The following is a 26,906-nucleotide window of genomic DNA, read 5'->3' on the forward strand; positions in this document are numbered from 1 at the left end:
CAATGATTTAAATATACCATTAGTGATAGATGTAATTAGCAAGTAGTCTTCATCACCACCAGTAACAAAATCCCATCCCAACACAGTCATCAAACAACTGGTACAAAAATCACTTTCCCAATATGAAGCATTATAACAAATAAACGCAGAAAATGTTTGCGAATGCAATAAAGACCAAGGCCAGAAATTTGAACTGGTTTATTAAATCGCTCAATTAAGTGACTATTATTAAATTTAAAATTGTCTGCCAATTATTTTCATGTGATCACACATATGCATGTTTTTAATATTTATAGCTCTTAGAATACTTATTATTCTGATTGCTATTTGTAATAAATGAAAAGTAAATAATAAAATAAATCCTAAATGGGATAATTGTATTTCTAGTAATCGAATATTGGCTCTGTACAAATATTGTAAAAAGTGTGATTTCGGATCATTCAGTTGTATTCACATGTTCATAAATTGTTTGTTATCAGTAGGTTTATAGAGAGTTAATTCAATTTTCTTTAAGAACATTTGTAAGATATATTTGAGTTAGTGATTTATAATATAATATTAGGATGTTTGGCAAATTAACTTTTAACAAATTCTTTTTTTGGCTTTTGTTTTTGTGATCCTAATTCTATACGTATTATTTATTGAGTTTTTCCTGTCTTATTGTAAATTTTTTTTTGAAGTTTAAGACTGAGTGCCAAAAACCATGCAGACGTAAGAATTTAATCTAACCGCGCGAAATATGTAAAGCCAGTAACCTCTCATGGTTATAGTAATCGCAAAAAAATCGAAAATGAAAATTTGTATATCTATATATTTACGTTCCAAAGGTTTCTGAATATTTTGGCACACCTTAGAAAAAATGGATGTATGTGTGTGTGCGGATGCAAATTTTCATCGACGATTTCTGGAACACGGATGAAACGATTTGAATAATTCAAAAAACATTCGATTCGTATTGATAAGGAGACATGCTGATTAGTTTTTGGCGAAAGCAGGTCTAGCCGTTCTTAAGATACGGGGCAAAAAGTGCCAAGATCGGTAACTTAGTTTTCAAGAGAACGGAGCGTCAGATTTTAATAATTCAAAAAAAATTTCACTTGTATTGACAAGATAAAGAACTAATTATATTTTTGGGAAGGCAGGTCCAGCTCCGGCTCAATAAAAATCATTCAAAAAATGTCATTTGGCGGCCAAAAATGTTTATTGGATATAAGTACATCAAATTATCAGATATATTTTATAGAGATTTTAATAATGTGTACACATTTTTTTGGGTTCCGTGCCAAGATTTTTAACGTAGCAGCAATTTGCCTTAAGGCACTATGCCATGCACCCCACTAGTTCATAACTATTATTACTTCAATTATAGTTATAAAAAACCGAACGTGAAGAATATTCTGATCAAAATAAGTGAAACTATTATAGGCGCTCCGCAATACGATTATTTGCGCAAATCTGTGTTTGCGCAAATACCCTCAAACGTACGTACGAACATCATACGAAGTTCGATCGCAAATCGGACCAAACATCATACACACGTTTACGATTTTTGCATCGTGTTTTGAAAAACTTTTGAATCAACAGCTCATGTTTGTTGTTGCTAGCGGTCTCACAAGATCTATCTGTCAGTTGTTGATCCGATGGAATAATGTAGTAGAATGTTTTCAAAACTTGTGTACTTTGAAGACAATATGTGGATATAATATATTAATACTATTATCAATTTTGAAATAAATGCTAGATACGAATTAGACTAACAAATCATTGTAAGTATATTTTGAATCGCGTTTATCATTAAAATTCGGAACACCACAACGTGTCTATTATGCTATTACATGCTACGTTGTTGAAATATGTTTCGATTTTAGTGCATAAATCGATATTTATTGGGAATCCATAATTTAGGATAAGTTTTTTAAGTTCTAAATTGTTTGATACCAAAATTAGAGCTGAAATTCATGGTCCTAACAGACATCTAAAAGGCTTACAAAAAGTGGTTCAATTATAATATTTCATTAAAATTTCAATTAGTAAACGATGCCCTTAGGACAAAACTTTATGTTATTAGCGAGTATTTATGCAGTCAAAAAGCTGAGTCCTTACGAAGACAGTATTTTAAAATATTATTATACCGGAAAGTTTTTGAACTTTTCTTAAGGCATGATTACACTCTCACCTAGTCAGTTATTATTTCCACTTGATCCTTGATATTCAGCTTAAAAAAATGTCATGGTTTGATTCAGTTAGTAAAATTAAGTTTAAATTAAGAACATTTATTGTTTGCATATATTTTATGATTATTAATACAATAGTGTAGGTATCATGATTATACATTCATATTTAAAATCATTTCGCTTGATTTGTTGTTTCAAACTAACATGTATACAAATAATAATTTACTTATTTTTAATATGCTATATTTGTTGGTTGAATTAAGACTTATATTTACTATTAGAGTCTCAGGAAAGAGTTGTCAATAATTAAAAAATTGAGTAAGAGTTACAGTATTCTACTTTGTTATAAATAGTATAAACATTTATTCATACAACTATTAAATACATTATTTAGTTTTTATAATATAACTTATTATTTAAGGACTGACAAGTTTAATATCTTAGTGATATTCACATATAATGCGATTATACTTCGAGATTTTAAATTTTCATTTTTTTATAGGTGATGGAGGTCAAAATTTGATTTCGAGTAACCAAGAGCATCTGGAATGCTGTATGTAGGTAAGTACTGTAAAACCTTAGGCATTGATTTAATGATATCTTAGAATATATTCGGAAAAGTAAGCTATAGAGAGCTTTTACAAAATCAAGAATTTAAAAAAATCATAATAACTATGAGACAGCAAATTCACTAGTTCGAAAATAATTTAAAATATGGCTTATATAATACTGTACATTATACAGATAACATATTTCTGCAATTAAACAAAATATAAAATAACTTTCATATATCTTTGTCATATTTTTGTAAATTTTTATCGATTACATGTAGGTAATAGCATGCGAATAAGTATCTGTATGCATATAAGTATTATTTATTATATAAATTCTAACATTAAAATTCTCACAAATCTGAATTAAAATTATTCACATATACTCATCATTCATACATTTTAGTACATTCATTGAATCCTAGTTTCTAGTTCTTTTTTAATGTTAATAATGATCATATTATGCGTCATATGCATCGAAGACTATTATTACACTTTAAAATCTCCAAGTGATCGAACACTTTCAGGACACTACTATAATATAAATAAAGCAAATATACAAATTTAACATTCCTATTTCATTTGCAAATTTATTCGTATGATGACATTTGAAATTTGCAAATATAATAGTATGAAATGGAATTGATATCTTTGATAAAACAATAAACATAATCAACACATAAGTTAATACATATGCGTTTTTATATTTTTTTATGAGCACAAAGAAAAACGGTCGATATCACAAGATTTAGAACTAAAGCAAAAAAATACTTTTCTATATCAGGCTTAGAAATTAATATATCTTAAATAATAATTAAACTCTATATGTATGATATGGTTTCAAATTTATATTGTAATAGATCATATTGCTTGTGATTCTAAATCAAATCTATATGCTGGGGTATATACTCATATTTACCCAAACATATGTATATATATACATATACACTGATATTTATATACATATGTATATGTATATAAATATGATTTAAAATGAGATTTAATATAATAAAAAATTATATGACTTGAATTTAAAATAATTCCTCTTTCAGCTAAGAAATATTTTTTAAAACTTGTTCTCTTCATTGTAAATTTGTTGAGTTAATTAAATATATTATGGACTAAGAGGAGTAAGTAATGGAAACTAATGACATTTTCGTCCTCTTCGTTGGAATCTGCGCATTCTTCGCTGCCATTCATCTTTCCATTCGATCACAATGGATTTTTGTCCTACTGTAAGACCAGGCATTGTGCCTTCTGATTCTCGTCCCAAAATCAAGTAGGGCCTGAAAAGTTCAATCATTTTTAATTTAACTGAATGGTATATTTTACATTTGAATGAAATCATATAGGAATTCCAATCTGATTCCAAGGAAAACTTAGTATGTTAAACCTTGCAAACTTCTGCCTACCAATAATACTATATTATACCATAATACTTATGTTGTTGCTCCAAGATGGGCAACGATGTTCACTAAATTTTTTCATATTAATTGATAGAATTTGTAGAATTGTTAGTAGGGTTTATTTCAGTTTGCTTCACCTTGTACTAAAATTTTGACAAAAGCCATGAGGATAGAAAATATATGTAATTTACATCTTGCATCTTGGTTAATTCTAAAAAAAATTTTTTTGCTTCTCACTAGTAGATAGGTATATGCACTAATTTGATTGAATGATTGAAAATTTTGATAATATAATTTTTTTTTATCTGATAACGTATCTGAAAATTATTACAGATACATCGAAGCTTCCAGATATTGGAATTCTCCAATATTTTGTTTTGATTGTTTAGAAAAACGTAAATCTATTAAAGTGATAATCAATCTCTTGTAAATTTTACTCATTAACTTCCCGTAGGATAAGTTATAGTAATCGCAATAAATCGAAAATGAAATTTTTTATATATCTTTACGTTTCAAAGATTTTTGAACATTTTGGCAATCCTTGGGAAAAATGGATGTAGGTATGTGTGTGTGTGTATGTATGTTCGGATACAAATTTTCTCCGACGATTTTGGAAACACCGATCAACCGATTTGAATAATTCGATTCGTATCGATAAAGTGACGTGCTGATTAGATTTTGGCGAAGGCAGGTCTAACCGTTCCGAAGATACGGGGCCAAAAGTGCCACAAACAGCAACTCAGTTTTTAAGAGAACGGAGCGTCCGATTTTAATCATTCAAAAAACATTTTACTTGTATTGACAAGATGAAGAACTGATTGAATTTTTGGGAAGGCAGGTCCAGCGGTTATGGACTCTCAATAAAAATAAGTTAAAAAAATGTCATTTGGCGGTCAAAAATGTTTATTGGACATATGTACATCAAATTATTAGATATTTTATAGAGATTTTAATAATGTGTATACATTTTGTGTAAATTTTTTTGGGTTCCGTATCAAGATTTTTAATTACGGTACGGGAAGTTCCAGCAATTTGCCTTAAGGCACGATGCCATGCACCCCACTAGTTAACTCTTAATATTGTGAATTTTATATGCAACTTACCTATTAGTTTTAATCTTCGGACATTTGCATGCGAGATCTGCGCTGCTGACGTAAAGAGCTATGGTGCCTCTTCGCAGGCGCGACTCTCTGCCGCGTTTGTACACGGCCTGCACGTTCAGCGTGAATCGCACCCAATCGGACGGGGCTCCTTTGCCAGCCACTGCTATACTCTCTCTTCCCAACACTTTCCCCATGATGGCTGAAATATATTGTCAGTATAAACTTTAATACTATTCCTTGGTATAAGAACTAACCGTTAGCTAAAAAATTTGGTTTCAATTTTTTCATTAACTATTACCCATGTGGAACAGATTTTAATATTATGAATCACAAATTTATGAATGTTTTTTAATTATTTAAATTTAATGAGTACATAATTTTTGCTATTTATGTTAGATTTTGTTAAAATAGAAGAGAGTTTTTTTTTAATAATCATATTTATTTGGAAAATAATCCAGTTAAGAAAAACAAGATAATGCTTATCATTAAATATTGATTGTGAGTATGATTTTGCATCCCAAAACAAATAAGTTGGCCATTTTTTGTTGTCGACTGTTATTGAAATGCGATAAACCGAGCACTTACCGTAATCTCTTTTGCAATACTTGTTTATGTTTAACTTTCTTGTCCCTGCTCGACACTTTCCGCATTCGTCTGAAACATAATATAAAGAATATATAAAAAACAGTTCGTTTTCTTTTAACGTTGTTTTCACATTTGTATTGGTCTTAAATTACATGCTTCTAACTAACTAATTTGAGATGATACGGCTGTCTCGAATGACTTCATATATAACTAATTAACGGTGAAATACAAACAACAATATATAATCTTTGGTTTAAACTACAGATGAAACGAACTATGAATATTCAGAAAATAATTGTTTATATAAGATATACCCGAATGTAGCAATGATATTGCCATCGCATATTTTGTTGAGCTAGTCTCTTCCGCAACTATTTAGTACCTCTACATCCAATGATTAAAATATTAATTAAATATAAAAGTATGCAAAGAAATTTTACATGAATTTCAGTAGAAACCCTTTAGACTTATATCCAATGTAAGATAAAATTTTATATATTCCAAACATCTTCACCTTATGCTATCTTTTCCAACTAAGAAATGGAGAGAATAAATATTAGAAATGCGCCACTTGTCTTTAATTAATTTTATGTGCTATGCAATACGCGTGCTTTTATTAAAGAACATAAAAACATATTTGAATTTTTTGATTCGTTAGAATGAGAACGCATCAACAGACAGATGCAATAAAAAATGATATTTATTGCTTAGTACATTTTCAGTGTACTTGATATCTGTCCCTGAGTCGGGATTATGGTCTATCCGGGTTGGGGACACGTCGTCGAGGATGGTTTCGGGTCGACTTCTTTTAATGAGTATTAATGCATAAATAAGTGACACCACATTATATTAATTGACCGCACGATGGCATTGGACGATAGGTTTTTAACAAGTTAACAATAAGCTGACTTCAATTTACGATGTTCATCAAGTCAGTTGCATTTAATTGTTTAAATTGCCCCTATTTCTGAACTTGTTGACGAGATTTAATTTCGAATTATACTTCTTTTCAAGTGTTGCAAAAGGAAATGTATAACTTTATTTTAAAAATTTCTGATTGTGAGTGGTGAACAAAATCAGGTGAAAAACTAACAGCAAATATATAGAATATGAAAGTACTGTACAATATAGCTATTTTTCAGATCAAATGATTTTTATAGTAATTATTGTACACAAAATATGTATGATATAGGTACATATGAAAATCTCCTTTATCTTTTTTTTTACTATTTTCTTTTGAATAATGTTTATTCTAAAAATTAAGCGCCTATACAATTAAAGCAATAGGGGAGACTGGGTACGGTAGTGACAGTAGTCATAACATCTAAACTATACTGATTTTGAAATAGAGTTCAAAGGAAGAAAGATGAAGTATGATTGTTCGAGCAAATTCTCATTATTGCCTTTAGTCAGTGCCTTACATTAAATGATCGTACTACAGATGATAAGCAGCTGTTAAAGAGTCAAAAGTAAGTTATCATATTCGATTTTTTTTCAAATAATAACTGTTAATTGTATACAGGTAGATGACTTTTTGTTATTTTGCTGTGAGTTGAACATTATTAGTTACTTACCAGCAATTAGTGTTAGATAATTTAGCTCAGTCATAATGTTGATTTGTTTTAAAAGAGTACTTTGGTACAGTTATGACAAATTTTGTGGGTACGGTTGTGACTAGTCCTTTTCGGGTGAAGATAGAACAGATAAAAAAATCTAACTTTACTAAGATATAACACGAAAGAGAAAGGTAAATGCAAATTCTATTAAGAAAACAAAAGGATTTCGGAAAGTTTGTTTAAATCTTTATGTTATGTTGTGCTACATATTATTGTTATTAACGACAATGAAAGTCGTTATAAACTATTTTGGTGTTAATAATATCTAAAATTTTTAACCTATTTTTATGCCTGTAACAACCGTTTCTTGGGTGTGGACGGTTGTAACACTCGTCCTTTTCTTGTATGATTTGACTTGATGAAAAATCCATCGTCTTTAGGTACCTACAATATTTCAGTATTTTCACGTAGACAAATGTTCAAATTACCATTTAATTTATTTTTCTTCTAGCTAACTGGTATATTAACAAAATTATTGCTGATAAAAAAGTGACATAACCGTACCCAGTCTCCCCTATTTTCTTTTATTATTTTTATTGTAATTATAAACTTAAACTTATAAATTAAAATGTATTATGCGAAACTTTCAACTAAAACATATAGACCACATTTGTACTGACCGAATTAGTCACAGCGACGCAGTCCATTTAAAAAATTGGCATTTAATTGAAAGCGTTTATTGAAAAATTCCAAAACCACATAAATTTTCCATGTTTATGTAAAATATACATCTATTATGTCTTACTCTCCACTTTGCCTTTATATCGTAGATTTATTTGTGTATTCTTATGTGTTGGGAAATATTCTTATGAGTTATCGCCCAAAACTTTGCGCGGAACTCGTAATTCCAAGAACTATGTGTTTAATAATAATAAGCAACTGCCCAACTTCCAGAGCTATGTGACTAATTGAACGAAACTTAAGCTATAGACATAAGCTGTATATTGTTTTATAATTTATTGCTTCATTTCATCGAGTTTTGTCATAATGCGGTATAGGAATAATTATTATATTAAATTCGTTCGAAATAAACTAAGCTTTTTGATCTAATTTCGTTAATTAGATTTTGGTATTTAATTTTGATTTGTATATACATATATTTTTCAAACAATCATTTTACGCATAAAATATGTATATGAGAAGGATAACTAAAAATAATCGCACAAAAGCAATGTACATACTACTTTAATGATATTTCTAGGATGTTTGAGTCGAATTAAGATTCTTTATTATAATGCGAATTTCATACGTTAGAAAGTGTATTACCAATAATTATTAATGCTATAAATTATGATTTTCATAAATTTTGTTAAATGCTATATTAATATTTCCTATATTATTAATAAATAAACATTTAATGTATAGCATATAAAATCACGTAAGTGAAGAATAATTTTATAATGAAAATAATATTTGCTTGATAATTTAAATTTTCCGATTTGAAGTAAGCGCTTTGCTTTTAAGACATATATTTGAATTGTTTTTCTTTAAAATAAAAACTGCCTAGCCGATTGTAAAACATGAAATTCAAGTAAAAATCTTACTACCGTCATAAAGGCTTTCGACGTAATACCTTCTTTACATATCATGACATAAGATTACATGAGATGTAGAAACCCTACATACATAAAATTGAATTATATTTGCATGTAAAAACAAATCACTATCCGCAGAGTTTCGGTCGTAGAAAACCACCTTAGAGACAGAAAGGAGAGAACTGTTCGCGGCATACTTTTCGAGTTAAATCCCTTGCGGCACGTAAATCAAAATCAGATATTTATATATATTTTATTCATACAACACAATCAACCCAGTTCCGAGTTTATGCCGCAGCTCGAGATCAGTCAGGGGCGAGGTGAGCCGGAGTATAAAGAGCGAAATAATTGGATCGAGATTTTTACGATCGGAGTTCGCGTAGTAAAAATATATATGTATTTCGCAACGAAATCACCGAGAATTGAGACGTCGCAGTAAGTTTTTCAATTTATTCGATATGTAAATAGGTAGCAGCAGCCTCAGTATTCAACCCCGCTCGCGTAATTCTGAACGATGGGTTACACTACTGTTTCCCAAGTTTCGCCAATGCGCACCCACGCGGAAATCTTATTCTTGTATCGCTTGTCAATCTTTTTTTTGCAAATTAAAAATAATATTTCGATTAATTTTTACTGGTATAAAAAGTTACACATTGAAATAATAAATTCATAGAACTTTTAAACTAGAAAATTGAATTAAATATTAGTATTCAATTTTAACATGTGTATAGTAAAATTTATACAGGCATTTTATATCAATGGGAAATATCTTGTTTCATTCTATTATTTGAACCCGAACGTTTTTCACTACATATCCTTAGTATAGTAAGTCGTATGTCCTGATTCATCATGTTATGCGGCATGAAAATTAAAGTTCACTTTACGCCGCAAAAAAATCGGTCTAGGATTTCTCAGTTGCTTACTAGCTTCTATATAAAAATATGACTCCTTTATGTTGTCCGCAAAAAGAGTTCTGACTATACAGCGATCCCCCATCCATATATGGAAGATGTGTTTTATAAAAAACGTGTAACTCTAAAAATTCACTTTTATATGTGAAAACCGTGCTAAACGAAAATCACTATAAAAAGCCCTTTTTTGTCAGTTTTCGATGAATAACAAATATATTGAACTAAAAATAAATATTAATATATATAATATCAAACACATTTAATAAATTGTAGCTTAATTTATTGAATAAAAATTAGCAACATCTATTATTTTTTCATTATTGCAGAGACGGTTCAATATTTTAATTTCGGTTTATAAAGATATAAGCTTTCTTTTACTCGTTAGATTTTTATTTTTATTTCTTTGCCATTATGGAATTATAAAGTTTTTTTTTATAAATTATAGATTTTGTAAAAAATAATTCTGTTATTTGCTCATCTTGAGTAAATTTAAGCATAAATTCTAACTAAAAACAAAGTTTAAAAACAATGAAGGTTTTTTGTAATTTCAAACATAAACTAGTTTATAAACACATAAAATTTAGTTTTGATCATAAACCGGGAAGTTCTCATCTTATCTACATATTTCCATCATAGACATAGACTACTAAGAATTCGTAACTATAACATACATTTTGTAGTGTTGTATTTTGACAGTAAAACAATGAGATTTTTATTGTAGATATAAGCAAATTATAGTTTAGTGTTTATATTTTCGTGTAAATGCAAAACTAATAAATTTCGTTAAAAACGAATACCATGTAAAGCTTAATCAGGCAATTAATTCATAATGGCATTAAAATCGTTGTAAATAATAGTAAAGTTAATCAGATTTTTTTTAATCCAAACTTTGCATGGGATTTTAGAAATTACTATAAATCGAACCACGTTTTTGAGCTCAGTCGATTCACTAACTTCACGGTATATCAGTTTGTAGGATGTTGAACGCTGTGTCGGGGATGATGATCGTTGGCAAAAGACAGATAAGACATCGTACAGGGTTGCTTGTCCCGCCTCAGGGCTAGAACTGACGTACTGTCAGCGGCAATCGCGTTTGTTAAAGGCACTCTTGTAACAAGACGAAAGACAAAGTACACCGAGTATTTTATAATACCTGTTTGTTAATATTAGCATTAGGGCTATTTTCAACAAAAAAACATATAATGTCTCAATAATGTCAGTCTGAGACAAGCAGATATGTAATGTGTGTAGATTTATGAGAAATCGTGTATATAGCAAAATGTAATATATTTGATTATCTCTTCATCCGCATTTAAGCATAACAGAATCTTGTTTTACTATATAAGGCTAACGCGTAAATTTCATATTATGTTTCTGATACAACGTGAATTATAACTATGTGAACTATGAATACATATTGAAATAATTCTTAGTCGTCATCATTCCTATCTCAGTTTGAAAGGTAATATATTTGTATATCACGTACTTTTAGTGTCATTAGGTTTACTAATGCTGTTTTCACACAATTTTCCAATTAAACTCTAGTAATATTCGTTAACTCGAGTACCAATAAATCATGAATACGTATTGAATTGAATGAATTCGCTTTTTGGCCATTTGAATGTAATTGTTGTAGTCTAGTCAGGCTATTGCAAACTTGATGCAAATTGTATAATTGTGAATAGTTTAATTTTACCGAAGTGTTTATAGTTTTTGTATTCTAGAATACATCATTTGTTTTCATTGAAAATATTATTGCAGAATAATATTTTCAGAATTGACAGAATAAATTGCAGTTTAATTGACAGTTTGCATTTATTCAGTAAGATTAAATATGAACAAAGTAATCTTAATACTATATAGTATAATTCTTGTTCAATTCAGTTCGTGAAGCTTTCGAACGCCATTAAATCACTGTGTGGCAATTAAGGTTAAAAAGCCATTTTATAATTTAATAGATGTATTTTTATATCAACATCCTAAGCCCACGGTCGCTGGTTCCATAAATATGTCATTTTCCTGTCGATGAGTTTGCACATATCTGTGAATATATAATGTGCAGCACCATCAACGTATATATAAAGATAGAGATTTGAGGGCGCGCCAGTACTAAGCCATGGTTGTGATTGAATTTTAAACACGCGCCCGCTTTACGAACCGCCGCTTCTTTGGCAAAGCGGAAAAATAACTGCCATTCGACGTAATTGCAAATTGCGGATTGCGATCCGGCATTAGGTATGCGAAATATCATTTGATTTTATTTCGTAAAGAACAGGATACTACTTTTGTAGAGCAGTTCATTAATTTTCCTCGCAGTATTCAATCACGCAGGATGTTATGTTAGACACGCCGGCTGAATAATGAATTTGTGATTGAGCTTCGAGGCTTTATTACCTTAACTTTATGTAAAGCATTTGCAATGGTTACGGTGGAAGAAATATATAAACAATTTTTTGATAACAAATAATTAATTGTTTTATATGTTTATTTAAGAAGGCGAGCCTGTGTACTGTTGTGCCAGGTTACGGTAGTGACTTTCGTCATAATACCTAAACTATACTGATTTCGAGATAGGGTCCAAAGGGGAAAGATGAAGTATGTTTGTTCGAACAAGTGTCCATTTTTGCATTGAGTCTGTGCTCTGTATTAACATGATCTATAAACCGAATTGCTTTTAAAGAGCCAAATGTAAGTTTTTTGTTCGATTTCTTTTAATATTAAATGATACTTGTATACAGATAGATCACTTTGTTTGTTATTTTGCAGTAAGTTGAATATTAGTAGTTAATTACTAGCAATTAGTGTTTTTATGTGACATGTAAATGTTGTGACATGTATTGTTTTTTAACCTTTTCTATGCTTGTCATAACCGTCCTCGGATGTGTGGACAGTTATCACACTCGCTTTTTGTTTGTGTGGTTAGTTTTTCTGACTGAATCTATAGTATCTATGGACAGTATTTCAGTATTTCCCCAAAAACAAATTACCATTTAATTTACTTTTCTTCCAGCTAACTGGTAAATTAACCAAATTATTGCTAATAAACAAAAGTGGCACAACCGTACACAGTCTCCCCATACTCACAAAAAAAAATTCATAAAAATGGTTTTTATCATGTTTGAATTTTGTTCTAATCTTCCTAGAATGATAGAAATGTTCTTTACATTAATTGTTATGGTGCAAATGAGGATAATGTATTCGTTTGTGATAAATTAATATGTTAATCCATAAAATTAATTAGAAGAAAAACATTAATCATGTCTAACACAGGCAGGCATTCGCGTGTTTCGAGAAACCTCGCTTGTGCGCCAAAGTATACATAAACTCGTGACAAAATCTAATGGTCATTAAGTAATTAGTTGAAGTAGAACCACGAAACGGCAGCCCGGCCGCCGCGACGCGATTATGTGATCGCATAATCCACCATTTGCATTTAATGTTGTTTTATTCACTGATCAAACTCCAAAGCCTCAATGAAATATTGTAATCGGGTTTATAAATCAACATGTACGGTTTAATAGCGGCAGTTCAGCGTTGTCCGGCGGCTGCGATTAACTTTGGCTAATCATACAATTTAGTATTTTACGAGTGAAACTAAAATCGAAACAGTTTTATATCAATAATAAAAGTGTATATATATGTATATATACACGCAATTCGAATCTCGATTGATTGCGACGAGCGCGTAATACATTATTGAATTTAACCTGATCCGAGGGATTAAAGCGTCGACCGGTACTGAAATAAAAGTTTACGAGTCTCGTGGCAGAATTGTAAAGGAGTTTTAGATTATGTGTTATATAAAGCGAAGAAAACCATACTCCACCGATAAGCAATACAGTAAATAGTGTTGAAGCAATTTTGCAACTTTGTACGGTGTGTTCACTTCTTAACGTTTTTTATTTTCATGCGTCTTTGCGTCTAATCGAATGAGAATTTGAGGATTTTCTCACGATCATGAAGCAGTAAACATCTTCTTATAATATCAACCTAATTTATGATATACTGCCGTAATGATTAATTTATTATTTGTTAAAAATATAAAATAACTTATACACCTTTTTTGTGCATGCAATTATTTAAACGTGATGCATACAATATGCACATTAGTTTTCTAGAATGTGAATGTGTAAATATATTAACCATCACACGATGAATTTTTCCGATTACTACGGATGTGAGAAAATGTACGAAATAATATAAATGGCGCATTATAATTAAAGTATTTAATTTTTTAAAATGTAATTACTTTACTTATTAATACTTTAATTAATAAGTTTTAAATGTGCTCATTAGTTTTTGGCAAAGGCAGTTTCGGCGGAGATTATAGTTGCTTAGAGAACAGATCAACCCATTTGAATGTTTCAAACTCGAATCTTATTGATGGAGAGAAGCTGATTTGTTTTTGGAAAATATCAGTCTACCCGTTTCGGAGCAAAGAGCGCAGGAAATAAAATTTAAGTTTTTGAGAGAACAGAGCATCCGATTTGAATGACATTCGTACTGATGGGGAGACTTGGTACAGACAGGTTCAGCCCTTTCGAAGATCTGAAGCTAAAAGTGCAACAGAGCATCCGATTTGAATGACATTCGTACTGATGGGGAGACTTGGTACAGACAGGTTCAGCCCTTTCGAAGATCTGAAGCTAAAAGTGCAAAACTGGCAGTTTTTTGAGAGAAACAAGCATCCGATTTGAATTATTCAAAAAAACATTTCACTTGTAATGGCGAAATAAATTTAACTTAAATAATAATTAAAATTAAACTTAAATAATAATTAAATTAAAATAATAATTAAATTTAATAAATTAAATAAATTCATTAAACTTTTGCGAAGACAGGTCCAGCGGTTTAGAGGTTGCAGGATAAAAATTTTAAACTTGACTTTAAAATTGACACTTGGTGGTCAAAAATGATCATTACATATCATTATTGATTTATATAGGAATGAACTTATTGATACACGGGTAGGCAAGTACAGGTGCACTGGTAGACAGGTAGAAAAGTAAACATATAAAAATATGAAAAGTAGGCAAGTAGAAAGATATATAAGTAAACAAGTAGAAATATGGACAGGTAGACAGGCCTACGAGCAGACTGGTAGAAAATAGAAATATAGTAAGTAAACAAGTAGAAAGATAGTATAGCAAGCAGGCAGGTAGAAACGTGGACATGTAGGACAGTAGGCAGCTAGGCTGATGAACAGATATGCAGGTAGAGTGGTAGTCAGGAAATGGGTAGATAGGTAAACTAGCAGATTTGTAGACTGACAGACAGGTGAATGGGTGCACAGATAAATAGTTAAACAAGCAGATGGATGGATACGTACACAGATGAATTAATTCTTGATTTTTTTTTGTTACAATTTATTTTTGTTAATCAAGACTTTAATGTCTTATTTACAAAATTGATATGAGCAAAAAAAAAAAAAAATACAAAAACTGCAATAAATTGAATATAAAACGAAAAAAAGTTAAAATAAAAATAAAATAAAAACAGTGATATAAAAATAAAAACATAAATGAACTATGACGTGATGATGTACGTCAGGGCGCGTGCAGACATTGGGCTAGGTGTTTGGTAGATCGGAAGGCCATTTCTTGCTCAATCTTCTTAACGGTCTGTGAATCGCTTGAATAGTAGATTTGTATGCTGGATTAATTTATTATTAAAAGATAAACTTCTAATCTTGATCATTTCGTTGACTGTTGAGATTTTCAAATCCTTATGTATGCAAAAGTTCGAAATATACCAAGGCGCATTAGTAAGGATACGCAGATTATGTTAGATTTGCAAGAGCAACCCCATAGTTCGATTCCATAAGTCCAAATGGGCACTATGATAGTTTTGTACAGAAGTACCTTGTCATCTCTCTATATTTGCGGATGGTGCAATATAATTAAATTGGATCATTTTAATAATTATTAGCAGACTATATATATAGTATAGCGATGCATTACCCAAGCCTTAGCACGGTAACGGTATTTCCACTTTCCTTATATGCGGATTTTTCGCACATGTGCGGCCGTCCGATGCGATTATTCCGCGTTCGGCTTGAAATCTCGACGCGTTGGGTTCTCGACTCGCGTTACCAAATGCGGCTGCGAGTTTTTCGATTCGAACGATTTAATAAATAAACCGACAGCAACAAGCGTGCTTGTCATAGAGTTCTTTCGTTATCGCTTTGGATTTATATCGCCATCGTCGGGATACCAGCCACCGCAGCGATGCATACGTTTTGCACTTTTTACCTTATTAAATCATGATCCGAAATATTTTGAAACGGTTGCGATTCTCACGCTTGATTAATATGTAAGTGTTGGTTTGAAATTATTTCTGTAATAAACGGGTTAATGAATAACAAAGTCTTTTGTTAAAAATATATAAATTATGTAATGGTAATTATATAATTCTATTGAGCTTGTTTAATTAAGTGTTTGATTTATTTAATGCACATATTTTAAAATTGCCGACAGTCATATCAGCACACTTCGACTAACTCCTTTTTTTGAAAGAATTTAAAACTTTTCCGAATAATAAAGATTGGCATTATTAAACGACGATTTTTTTCTCACTGAATAATAAGTCATTTATTACAGAAGCCATTTCGATTAACTCCATTTAGTAATGTACATGTTACGGCTGTGCCGGATTTCGAAATTTAGTAAAAATATGAATCATATGTTTTATGGCTACAAACTGTAGGGTCTCGTGGTTTCAAGAAAATTCACCTTGTTGGATATAGGGCATCGAGGCTTAAGCTGCAGACTTCGAAAAATTAACATATTTGAAACCGTGTACAAGGCAAAACTGGAATGTCAAAACTATCTGAAGTTTACTGATACTTGTGCAAAATATATAAATAAGAGCCGAGTTAATTCAAATAAAATATTTGGTAAGTGGACTAGTGGAAGTAATAATTACCAATGACTCAGATTTTGCCATTATTGAGGTACGTGCAAAAAAACAAAGCATTTTTAATTATATATTTCAATTTATATAACTTTTTTTTTATTTTTATAAGCAATATATATTACTTCATCACTTTTCTCCACATTTTTTTAGACTTAGTCGAGGTGTGCACTGAACGGCTCATATATTATTTCAGTTTTTTGAGCAAAAAGTATTAAGTATTTCTTTATGAGAACGTAAAAAATCAATCACAAAGTTTTTTTTATCTTGTATAAAGATGTCTCTTATACTCTTTTCTCTTTGCAGGAAAACTTTTTATCTGATAATCAAATAAAAGCTTTCATTCGATTCTTATTTAAATATTTACTTAACAAGATATAAAATCCAAATGATTTCAATTCATTTTTTGTATTGTCTTATTGAAGATTTTTATGTCATCCCTTTCAACGAGAACGAGTATTACGAGTATGTTTTTGTTTTACCAATAATATTGTGTTTCCGAGTGCAAAGTGTTTGTTCATTAAAATCATTAACTTTGTGAAACGTATACATTTTCAATTATTTCTATAAAGAATCGAATACTTAATTTGCAGTATAAGCGTTTATGTTTCCTTTTACGTACAAAGTATATACACGGCGAGTTTAACATAGAGCAGTTAGTATGTATACATTTCTTTCATTTCACGCCGGTTCGTTTTTATTAAAAAGTTTTCCCCGATTGCTTGTAAAGTGCTTCTGGGCTACACGTTAATGGCGAGTCTGTGTTGTGTGCAAGCAGCGAAAAACGAAGGAGTATGAGGTTATATTTCATATCCATTTCGTAATATCACCAATTGTGCGCAGCCATGGAAGGAAATTTAATTGAAACTGATGCATCCGTGCGGAATATTGCTTCGAATTCAGTTTCGATATTAAAAATATTATGTGTGTAGGCTGGATTTTGAATGGCCCACTAATCATCCACCGGAAGACCTCTTGCTAATCTATTCCTATAGTGTAATCTGTTTATTTTCGAATACTTAACGTTTATGAACTTAACCCTAAAAGTGTTAGTATTTTTTCAATATATTGATAAAAATTAATTGACATATATGTGTATATATAACTACGTGCTTGAAGTCTTAAATTCGGTTTATGAATAGCAGTTTATTAAAATAATATGAAATATATGTATGTTTGGCTATAAGTCATAGGCAAGTCATTTTATATATAAAATCCCACAAGACACATATCGCCCCTTTGGGAAATTAAATTGAATATGTGATAATAAATATATATATAGATATGTCAAGAATATGTACGTCGTGTATATATATATATATATATATATATATTTCTAATAAAATTTAAGGGGCGGGCAACTCACAGGATCAAGTCTTTGAGCTTAAAAGTTTTTACGAATTTAGCTTTTATATTCTATTCAATATTAATCTAAAACGAGTAATGCTTTCAATCCGAAAGGATTTTATAGGTCCTTATACCGTATCCGTTTAATCTCATACAATCTGATTTAGGAATAATTTTACTAAAGCTACCTTTAGACTAATGGCTATAATATGCTAATGAAGAATAGTCGTTAACCTATAGCATTTCTGCTTCTGTATACGTATAATCCGTTTGTAGCAATTGCAAAAGATAGCATCGTTGGCTAAGTAATTGTTTTCAACAGTATTTTGCACTTGAATATTCATTATAAATTACAAATTACTTTCGTTAGCACTATACATATATGTAGTTGATTAAGTATGTATTAAAGTCGCACATATAAATATCGCAATTAAGTTTTAACTCAGGTGCAATTTTATAGTTATAATACTTTTCACTACTTGTTATGATACATAATAATACTTTACCTAAATATGATACATAAGGATAAACATAATTACTATTTATATTATACAATAATATTTATTACTTTCTAATGTTAAATATAACTTATATGTTACATTAATTATACTGTCAACTCCGCTAAGTAATATATGTATTCTTTGTTTGTATAATTGGAAAAAAATTTATGCTGTCATGTACATAAAATATATTATTTTATTATTTATATATTATAAAAACCATATTTTAATGCTTTAATATGCACCATAAGGTGAATACTTCTATTCGTTAACAATTATTTGCATTTGTGTACGTGAAAGTTTTTGATACGTTATTGTATGCATGTATGAAAAACTAATTCTTGATAAAAGCATTAAGTGCACATAACGAAAAAATGTTTCCATCTAGCTCGACGATATATTTCCTCTCCACATCAAATCGATACATATATTACTTTATAACGGTAAGTGATTTTGATTAATTGATACAGTACTGTTATTGATTAATGTATGCTAATATGCGAATGACTACTGGGTTTAGGTTACAGCGGTTAGTAGTTAGTGCCACAATTCCATACAGCGGGAGGATGGTAATGAATGAATAGGGCACTTACTTACCCCTGGCAGCACCCGGACCGCTGTTCGGCCCCGGCTCCGGGTCTGCCGCCATCGACTGCGTGTGGATCACCCGTGGGATCTCTGCAAAAAGGGAAACACAATTAAATACGCATTAATAACAATAACACAACACGATGTGGCGCGTTTGTCTGCCTTTTATCTTCCCAGCATTAATACGTCGACAGAAATGAAAATAAAAAAATGTTGAAATAAAAGAGATACGCACAAACACACCAACCAACTACGCTCATCATATAAATCTAATTAGAATCTCCCCCGTCGCCGCAGCGTTGAAAGCAATATCGCGTTGCATACCGCATGCGCTTTTTGAATTATTTTTGCAGTAAGGTGTGTACAGTTATTATTAAATATTGTGCGTTTTTATGGTAGCGTTATCACTTGTCTACCGCTGGGAACAAACAATGTAAATTTGTATTATGATGTATAAATTTTATAACTTTTGTTTCCATTCAGTAAAACTGTATATTAATGCCATAATTTTTATGCGAAATACGATAAAAATCTATAGTAGAAAAATTTGTTGTGCGTAGCACATAAAAACTCATCTCTAAAAATTTTATTTACATTGTATCTTAAATTTAATTCAGTTAATATTGTTGGTGCAATTAATGTTATTTTAAAAGGTGCTGCATAATGTTTATATTAATTTATGTATTATATTTATATTAGTTTTTATTTATATACTCAAAAACACATTTAGCAGTTTTTTAATGCACTCTGTTAGTCATTTTAAAGTAGTCATTTAAAGTTAATAATTTTTAAGTAATATATAAATGCGTCAACTTATAAATCGACAAGCTACAGTGTTATGGTAAATACGTTTTTAATTTTTATGCAGTTAAGTTACAAATGCACGAAGGAAGCAACAGATGCCTACACCATCAATGAAAACAGTAATCGGATGGTTGATATCCTTGAAAGCGTATCATATATGTCGTTTTGAACTATTCAAAGAAAATTGTATTTTTAACGCAAAATGCATTACAAAAAATAAATGTTAATTACTTTATAAATTGTTTTTATTATTTAACTACTAGTTAATACAGCTGAGGTTTTGTTGTTATGAAAATTAACAAATTTTTTTGAATTGATAAATTTAAGGGTTGATTTTGCAACATTTTGTTTATATCTTCTGTTCTTTGCGTAAAGTTAAAACTGATTTTAATTTAAATAATAATTTTGGTGATGCAGGCATCTTAAAGCGTAATCATAAATATTATGTATTCTGTGTCAGAAGTTTTTGATTCCAATAGATTAAGGTGACTATATGTCCCGGTTTGGCCAGGACATTCCCGGATTTTTTCATTTTGTGTCCCAGATTTTTCCAAAAGCAATATTCCCGGATTTAGATATTTTGTCCTGGATTGTCCCGGGCTTTCGAAAAGTATAGGTTTAAATTGAATATAATTAAAACTGCTCATCGAGTTTCAGAAAATGATATATACAACGAGTATGATTATATGAAATATTACGCCATGAATGACAAAAATTGCCGAAATCAAAGTTCCAAACGGCGGCTAAAATAGACTTTAAATAATTTTGAACTTTCATTTTTAATTTTACCAAAATTAGCGTAAGTTATGATTTCGAACTTTTTGATTGCTTGGAATGAGTGCTAATTTTTATGAAGTTAATTGTGAAGAAAATTGAACATAAAAGACTTAGAAGCGAGAAACTCATAGAACGACAAATATAGGTCATAATGTAACATACAATCATAATTTAAAAAAATAGATTCATTTAAAAAATATTTATTATAATTTTCTTAAATAGTATTTGTTATTTTAAATCATATATAAGATATTTAGATGAAAGACTCCTCCTCCCGTCCCGGATTAGCTTAAGGGGGTTGTTCTTTTTTTTATTACAAAAAAATGCAAGGTATTTGTTTTTGTTTTTTCTCGAAAAGTATTTATCATAGAGACATGCGGTTTTTTTTAAACAAAAATTACAAAATCATAGAATATTAAGAAATTTTTTATTTTTTTTTCGCCGTCATTTTTTAACCAGGGGGCGCCAAAGTGGGCATTGCAAAATCGATCTATTTTGCGGTGCCACAGATAAATCCGTTGCGCATCGCGTGAAACAAAAAAAAAGAAACTACGTTGAAGATGGAGTCTGAATCCAGTCCCCCTACCAAAATGAAAGAAAAAAAGCAAGCAGGAAAAAAATGGCAGCTATTTAAAAAAAAGTGTTTAAAAGGCAGCTGTTTAAAAAAAGGGCCTTTTTTTCGGACGAGAAGCTTCGCAAATTTTTTTTGCGTAATGTTATGAAGTTGTTTGGGGTATTGCAGTGGGACTAGGTATTGCAGTGGTGAACAAATTAAAAAAAAATGCTAGTCTATCCGGCTTGTAGTTTTTTTTTTAATTTGTGGCACCACATTTAAAAAAGTCATTTTGAGAAAAACGTATTCAAAGTTTTTAATATAATGTACTAAATACACCATTTAATTTAATGTACTAAATACACCATGGTGTTCAAAGATGCTGACACATTAAAAAGGTCATGTGCATGAGGTATTATAATGAAAAAGAGAGCAGCTGGCATACAATAGCTCGCGGAGCGATGAAAAAACGGTTTCAGAGGATCATACATATATATATATATATATATATATATATATATATATATATATATATATATATATATTTATAACTTCGTCAAAAAAATAGATATTGAGATGATTTTTTTTTTAAAATAATTCTAAGGTTTTTAGCTTTCATAATATCAAAAAATCTCAATATCGAAAAAATAAAAATAAAAACCGAACAACCCCCTTAACTGCAAGTTGCCGGAAAAAATATGGTCACCTTAAGCAAGATGTACTTTAGTCTAATAATCCATGTTGGAAAAACTTCAGCATTTGTAACAAATCTAATTCATACTATATACTACGCAGAGCAGGTTCAAACAACACAATATTAGTAAGACAGACAGTGAGTGACAAGGATCGATCGTCGCACATATTGTGGACGGCCGGGTTGAAAACTACTATTTTTATTAGGACGTTGGGGATCGCACAGCACCCGGAGCACGCTTTCTTATTTTTTTGTTTTACGCATCACCCTCTGATCGCGACGGCGCGGTCGTGGTACGTGGACGGTAGACGAACGGTGTTGTTCCCCTGGATCCTTGCATTGGCGGTGGCCTAGCGGCGTACTCACTGATGCAAGGTGCGATGTGCGAGCGACTCTGCTGGTATCCTTTCGCGCAGCGGTTGCAGGTTATGCCGGTCACGCCGTCCTTGCAAGGACACTGGCCCGACGTCTGGTTGCACGTCTTCCCCGAAGCGCCAATTGGATGACAATCGCATGCTGCAATAAAAAAAAATCATTAGTTGTAATCAACTTCAAGGCATTGCTGCCGCAGGGGTCTTTTGCTAACCCTTTATGCGTTACATCAATCGAAATGCGTAAATGGAACATTTTGTTACGGGCTATTCATATTTTATGGGCACTGATAATAATTTTTGAAAATTATTGCAGCTATCAAAAAAAAATCATGCTTCTAAGCATGTATTATAATTTGAACAAGTTACAATGCTTTCTCTACATGCATTATAATATAATTAATTTATACGATATTTAGACAGATGTCAATTTCTGTAATTATATAAACATGCAGTGTATCTGAATTTAAATAACGAAAATGACAAACATTTTAGAATGATATATTTATAGACTAATTTCAAATGGCATTTATTCATATGAGTAGAGCGGGAACAATGGTCCAATTTGACTTTGAGCAATTATATTATGAAAACTAAACCAAATATATTGCAACAAAACATATCGAACAGTGAACTATCTGTCTATGTACAATAAAACTTTCAGATAATTCATTATTATACACATGCGTTTTCTTGCATGTTTTTTTTAAAAAGAAACCTGGTTCTTTTTACCCCTAAGGCTGGGTAACATGGGACAGCCAGAGGGAAAATAAGTCTAATGTCTTATTTTCAGTTTTAAAGGGATTTCACAAAATGATAGCTACATAATTCAATCAAGAGAACACTGCATATAATCTTGACATTTTGTCAGAAAGAATCATCAGCAGAGTTGGAATAACTATTTATTTAACTTATCTCTTGCAAAATTGCTTTTTTTAACTTAATTTATTTTTTTATTTACTATTTCTTATTATTTACATCTTTGCCAGGGTAAAGGCTCGGATGGTCTTTTTGACTCCCACCCGGATGTAAGCTAACTTACATCTTAATCTAACTTAAATTAATACCAATAATTAAATAACGTACATTTAAAAATTATATTAAGTTCGTAAATTAAACAACAGTGCAAACAAATAAGAAAACTAACAACGAAAGGAAATACTTTTATTATAGATTTTCAAACAGTGCCGTTTATCTTCTGATAGCGACATCACCGGAATCAAGGTGATGGTTGGTTATACATTTTTTTCCTCTACTTGTTTTTGAGATATCGGTGGTGCACATTTTTACGGACCTTTAAGCCCCGCTCTATCCTATATGCAAGCAGGCCTCAAAATAATGATCTCAGAATATAATATTATAATCTTGGGGCAACTTTCACGTCATTATTATCATTATAATAATCAGAACTTTACGTAAATTGAGCACTGAAGCGCGATTAACACATCTTTGCTTCAGGCTCTCGCGTTCTAATCGAAGTTATAGTATACTACTTATGACATAAGTACTTCCTTGGTACCGATATTTATAGGTATAATACTTAGACGTGTTATTGCTAAATATTGGTATCAGCTAAATGAATTTATGGTAATTTTCAATCACTGCTCCATTCTAAACGATATAATTTTCTTTACAGTGGAATTTCTATATCGTTAATTTGAAATCTTGAACGAGTAATACCACTACATTTAATAAAAGTTGGTAAATACGTAACAGTTAAACTGTGAAAGAAAATTAGATATTTCTTTGAATGTGGTTGGACATTGAATCAATTCGTTAAATGACGGTGACAACTGTACTTTTGATATTATTGATTATTTGCCATATATAATATTTGTTCTATTCTTGAAAATTCAGTATGAAATAGCAAATAATATACAAATAAAAGCTAAATAGTGTTAAAAATAAATGACGTGATACATTCAAAAAAGCGTTTTCAACAAAGTCGGTAATGAAGAGTTATGAAATCAATAAATCTTGTGTTATTTACACACAGAAATTCGAAAAAAATATTCCAATTCCTCGCGCTCGCGGCCGATTTATGTTTCCCGCGTTTCGTTTGGTAAGAATCATTCACAAACAAGAAATATTTCCTCGGGAGATTAAATCCTTCGCAATAAATACAGAAGCATGACATATGTCAGTTGGCGAGCGTGTATTTTAAATGAATTCATTGCTCTTGGTTTTATGTGTTTTAACAATAAACTTAAATATTTTGTATATAAAACATATTGTAGATATAAATTTAAACATAGAAATTTTTTATTGCTTTTGAGGAAAATCTTACATTGTCGTCATGTTATGATCGCGCAGAGGGCAAATTTCAGCGTCTCTTTGCGAGTTTTTGACCTCATAAAGCAAACTATAATACTCTCTGGCATGATCATTATAATTCACTTACTTACTTACTTAAAGTAATAAATTGCGCGTGGAATCATATAAAGTTTCTATAAATACGTTTTCAAATCGACGTAACGGTTGTCTCAACGTGCTTATCAATATCCAGTTTGATATTAATAACATATGGATGATATTTTAATGGACTTATGCATTTGTCTCGAATGAGAATCATCACAGAACAAATAATGTGTCAACGGGCGCATAAATTCTTCCATTGTAACGGCGACTTTTTGACGGCTGACATTTTCATTTTTTCGCTTTGTTAAATCCCTTCATTATGCAGAGCGAAAACTCGCATAATAATGGTTTCAGATCTAACCTACTAACATTCTGGAGTCATTATGAATCATCGCGTTGAGAATTGATATAGTAAATGCCGTTTAACGCCGTAACCTTTTTAATCCATCGTACATAAACAACAATATCTGTAACACTGTATCAGATTGCGTTGGCATTTCTTGCTTATTCATGCATATACTAATCAATAATAGTTAAGATTGAGATTTACTTGAATTATTAATTGATGGCCCTCAGTATAACATTATTATATAAAACAAGTTTTTCATTTTACGTTAGTTTTTTTTTTAATTTTATATTTATTTTTTTAGACTGTCCATATAAGGAAATTATTCCAATAAGTATCAGCTTTACTGATTTTGGTAAAACTGCGAAGTTTTTATTGTAATAACTACATATATATCATAAATTAAACGGGCAAGATCTAATAGTTCAGCATCTTGATATAAATAGAAAAAGGTAATGTTAACCGCCATTGGCTTGATAACTGTTTCAATAAGAAGCGTAAGCTTACGTGATCTATTCGAAAACTACAAAAATCATTTGCATACACGGTAGATCGCAGTTTTATCACATTTAAGACTCTTTTGCTCCAAATGTGTAAGATTTGTGAAATGTCGAGACAATTTAGGAATACTTCCTTGGCGACTTTACTCAATTTTTTTTCCGAGATACGATAAAATTGATCTCTCTAATTTTGACGCAATTATTGAAAAATATTGAACTGTGTTTTAACAAAATCTTTTTAATTTAGTAAATAGGCACTTGAGAATAGATTATCAATGAGTTCGATTTACGGCTAGCTGAATATTTTACAATCGTTAGTAATGAACTGTGAAAACGCGAGCTATCAAACTCTTCTTACGTGTTACTAACAGTTCACATCACCCCGTTTCAAAAGTTTCTTATTGAATGAATTATTGACAGTCGTCTCAGAATAAAATAGCGCATCCCTCGAATAAATAAGGATCACATACTTGTCAGAGTTTATGTTCGACTGTTTGTACGGTTTTCTGCCGTTCCGTCAAAACTTTTTCTCTCGGGAACTACTGAAAATGCTGTATCGAAAATGACATTCGAACCTTGGTAAGAAGTATATGTTCATTATACCCCAACTCGAATATGAACATTTTACAATGGGATTAAGCCTTTAACACAGAATTGACTTGGAGGATCAGTATGGAGTATATGGAGCATATGTTCATGTTTAAGTGTGATGAGTAACATGTTTATTGAAAAAGTAATTTTAGTATAAAAAAAAACTTGACTACATATGCGAAGTGAGTGTTTAGTTCCCTAATTACTACACATTTGAATACATTTTGTGATTTGAAAACTATCGTTTTTATATTCGAATGAACTTATATAATTTGTTTAAATTAAATTAACTAAGAGTAGAATTAATGTTGATCAATTTCGATTCCATATTTCTCGCGCTTTATAAGTTCAATGCAGAATGATTAATACTAATATTTATGATTTATTATTAATAAATAGTAACTAGTAACTAATGAAAAAACTTTTTGAACAATAAAATACGAGGATGTTGTAGAAATTGCTGAAAAAATTTAAATATATGTATTGGTAAAAGGCTCGTAGAAAATATTGCATAAACTAATAAATTTATTGATTTCACTAATATATAACAACGCTATGTTATGGTCTATTTTACCTGAGAATTGCCCCCTTAGTTTATATATTTTTAAATTTAGTTTATTTATTATTTATTGATTTCTCATATAAAAATTCAAACATGGTTTTCTTAATAGGGGGAAGTTCCGT

At 30.5% G+C, this 26,906-nt stretch overlaps 1 protein-coding gene and 1 long non-coding RNA gene across 4 annotated transcripts in view; one reads left to right on the forward strand and one right to left on the reverse strand.

The window, feature by feature from the left end:
* The first annotated feature begins 1,595 nt into the window (after positions 1 to 1,595).
* The window catches only part of LOC113378739, a 43,334-nt gene continuing 18,023 nt past the window's right edge, over positions 1,596 to 26,906 (forward strand). The window contains exons 1-2 of the long non-coding RNA XR_003367218.1: positions 1,596 to 1,766; positions 2,677 to 2,735. This is a non-coding gene — a long non-coding RNA (uncharacterized LOC113378739). The remainder of the gene's footprint in view (positions 1,767 to 2,676; positions 2,736 to 26,906) is intronic.
* Positions 3,779 to 26,906, reverse strand: part of LOC113378736 (netrin-1-like) — a 299,939-nt gene continuing 276,811 nt past the window's right edge. The window contains exons 3-7 of one of the 3 annotated variants that reach the window (XM_026619312.1): positions 22,423 to 22,572; positions 19,238 to 19,318; positions 5,820 to 5,888; positions 5,235 to 5,433; positions 3,779 to 4,011 (exon numbers count right to left, since the gene is read on the reverse strand). In XM_026619312.1, coding sequence (XP_026475097.1) covers positions 3,870 to 4,011; positions 5,235 to 5,433; positions 5,820 to 5,888; positions 19,238 to 19,318; positions 22,423 to 22,572 — 641 coding nt within the window. In that variant the 3' untranslated portion in view covers positions 3,779 to 3,869. Of the gene's footprint in view, positions 4,012 to 5,234; positions 5,434 to 5,819; positions 5,889 to 19,233; positions 19,319 to 22,323; positions 22,573 to 26,906 lie in introns of all 3 variants that reach the window. The other 2 variants (XM_026619311.1, XM_026619313.1) reach the window with 2 other exon arrangements.

The sequence above is a fragment of the Ctenocephalides felis genome, unplaced genomic scaffold (assembly GCF_003426905.1).
Source record: "Ctenocephalides felis isolate EL2017-DRISC unplaced genomic scaffold, ASM342690v1 CF-g0.4_SCAFFOLD_01886, whole genome shotgun sequence".
Lineage (NCBI taxonomy): Eukaryota > Metazoa > Arthropoda > Insecta > Siphonaptera > Pulicidae > Ctenocephalides > Ctenocephalides felis.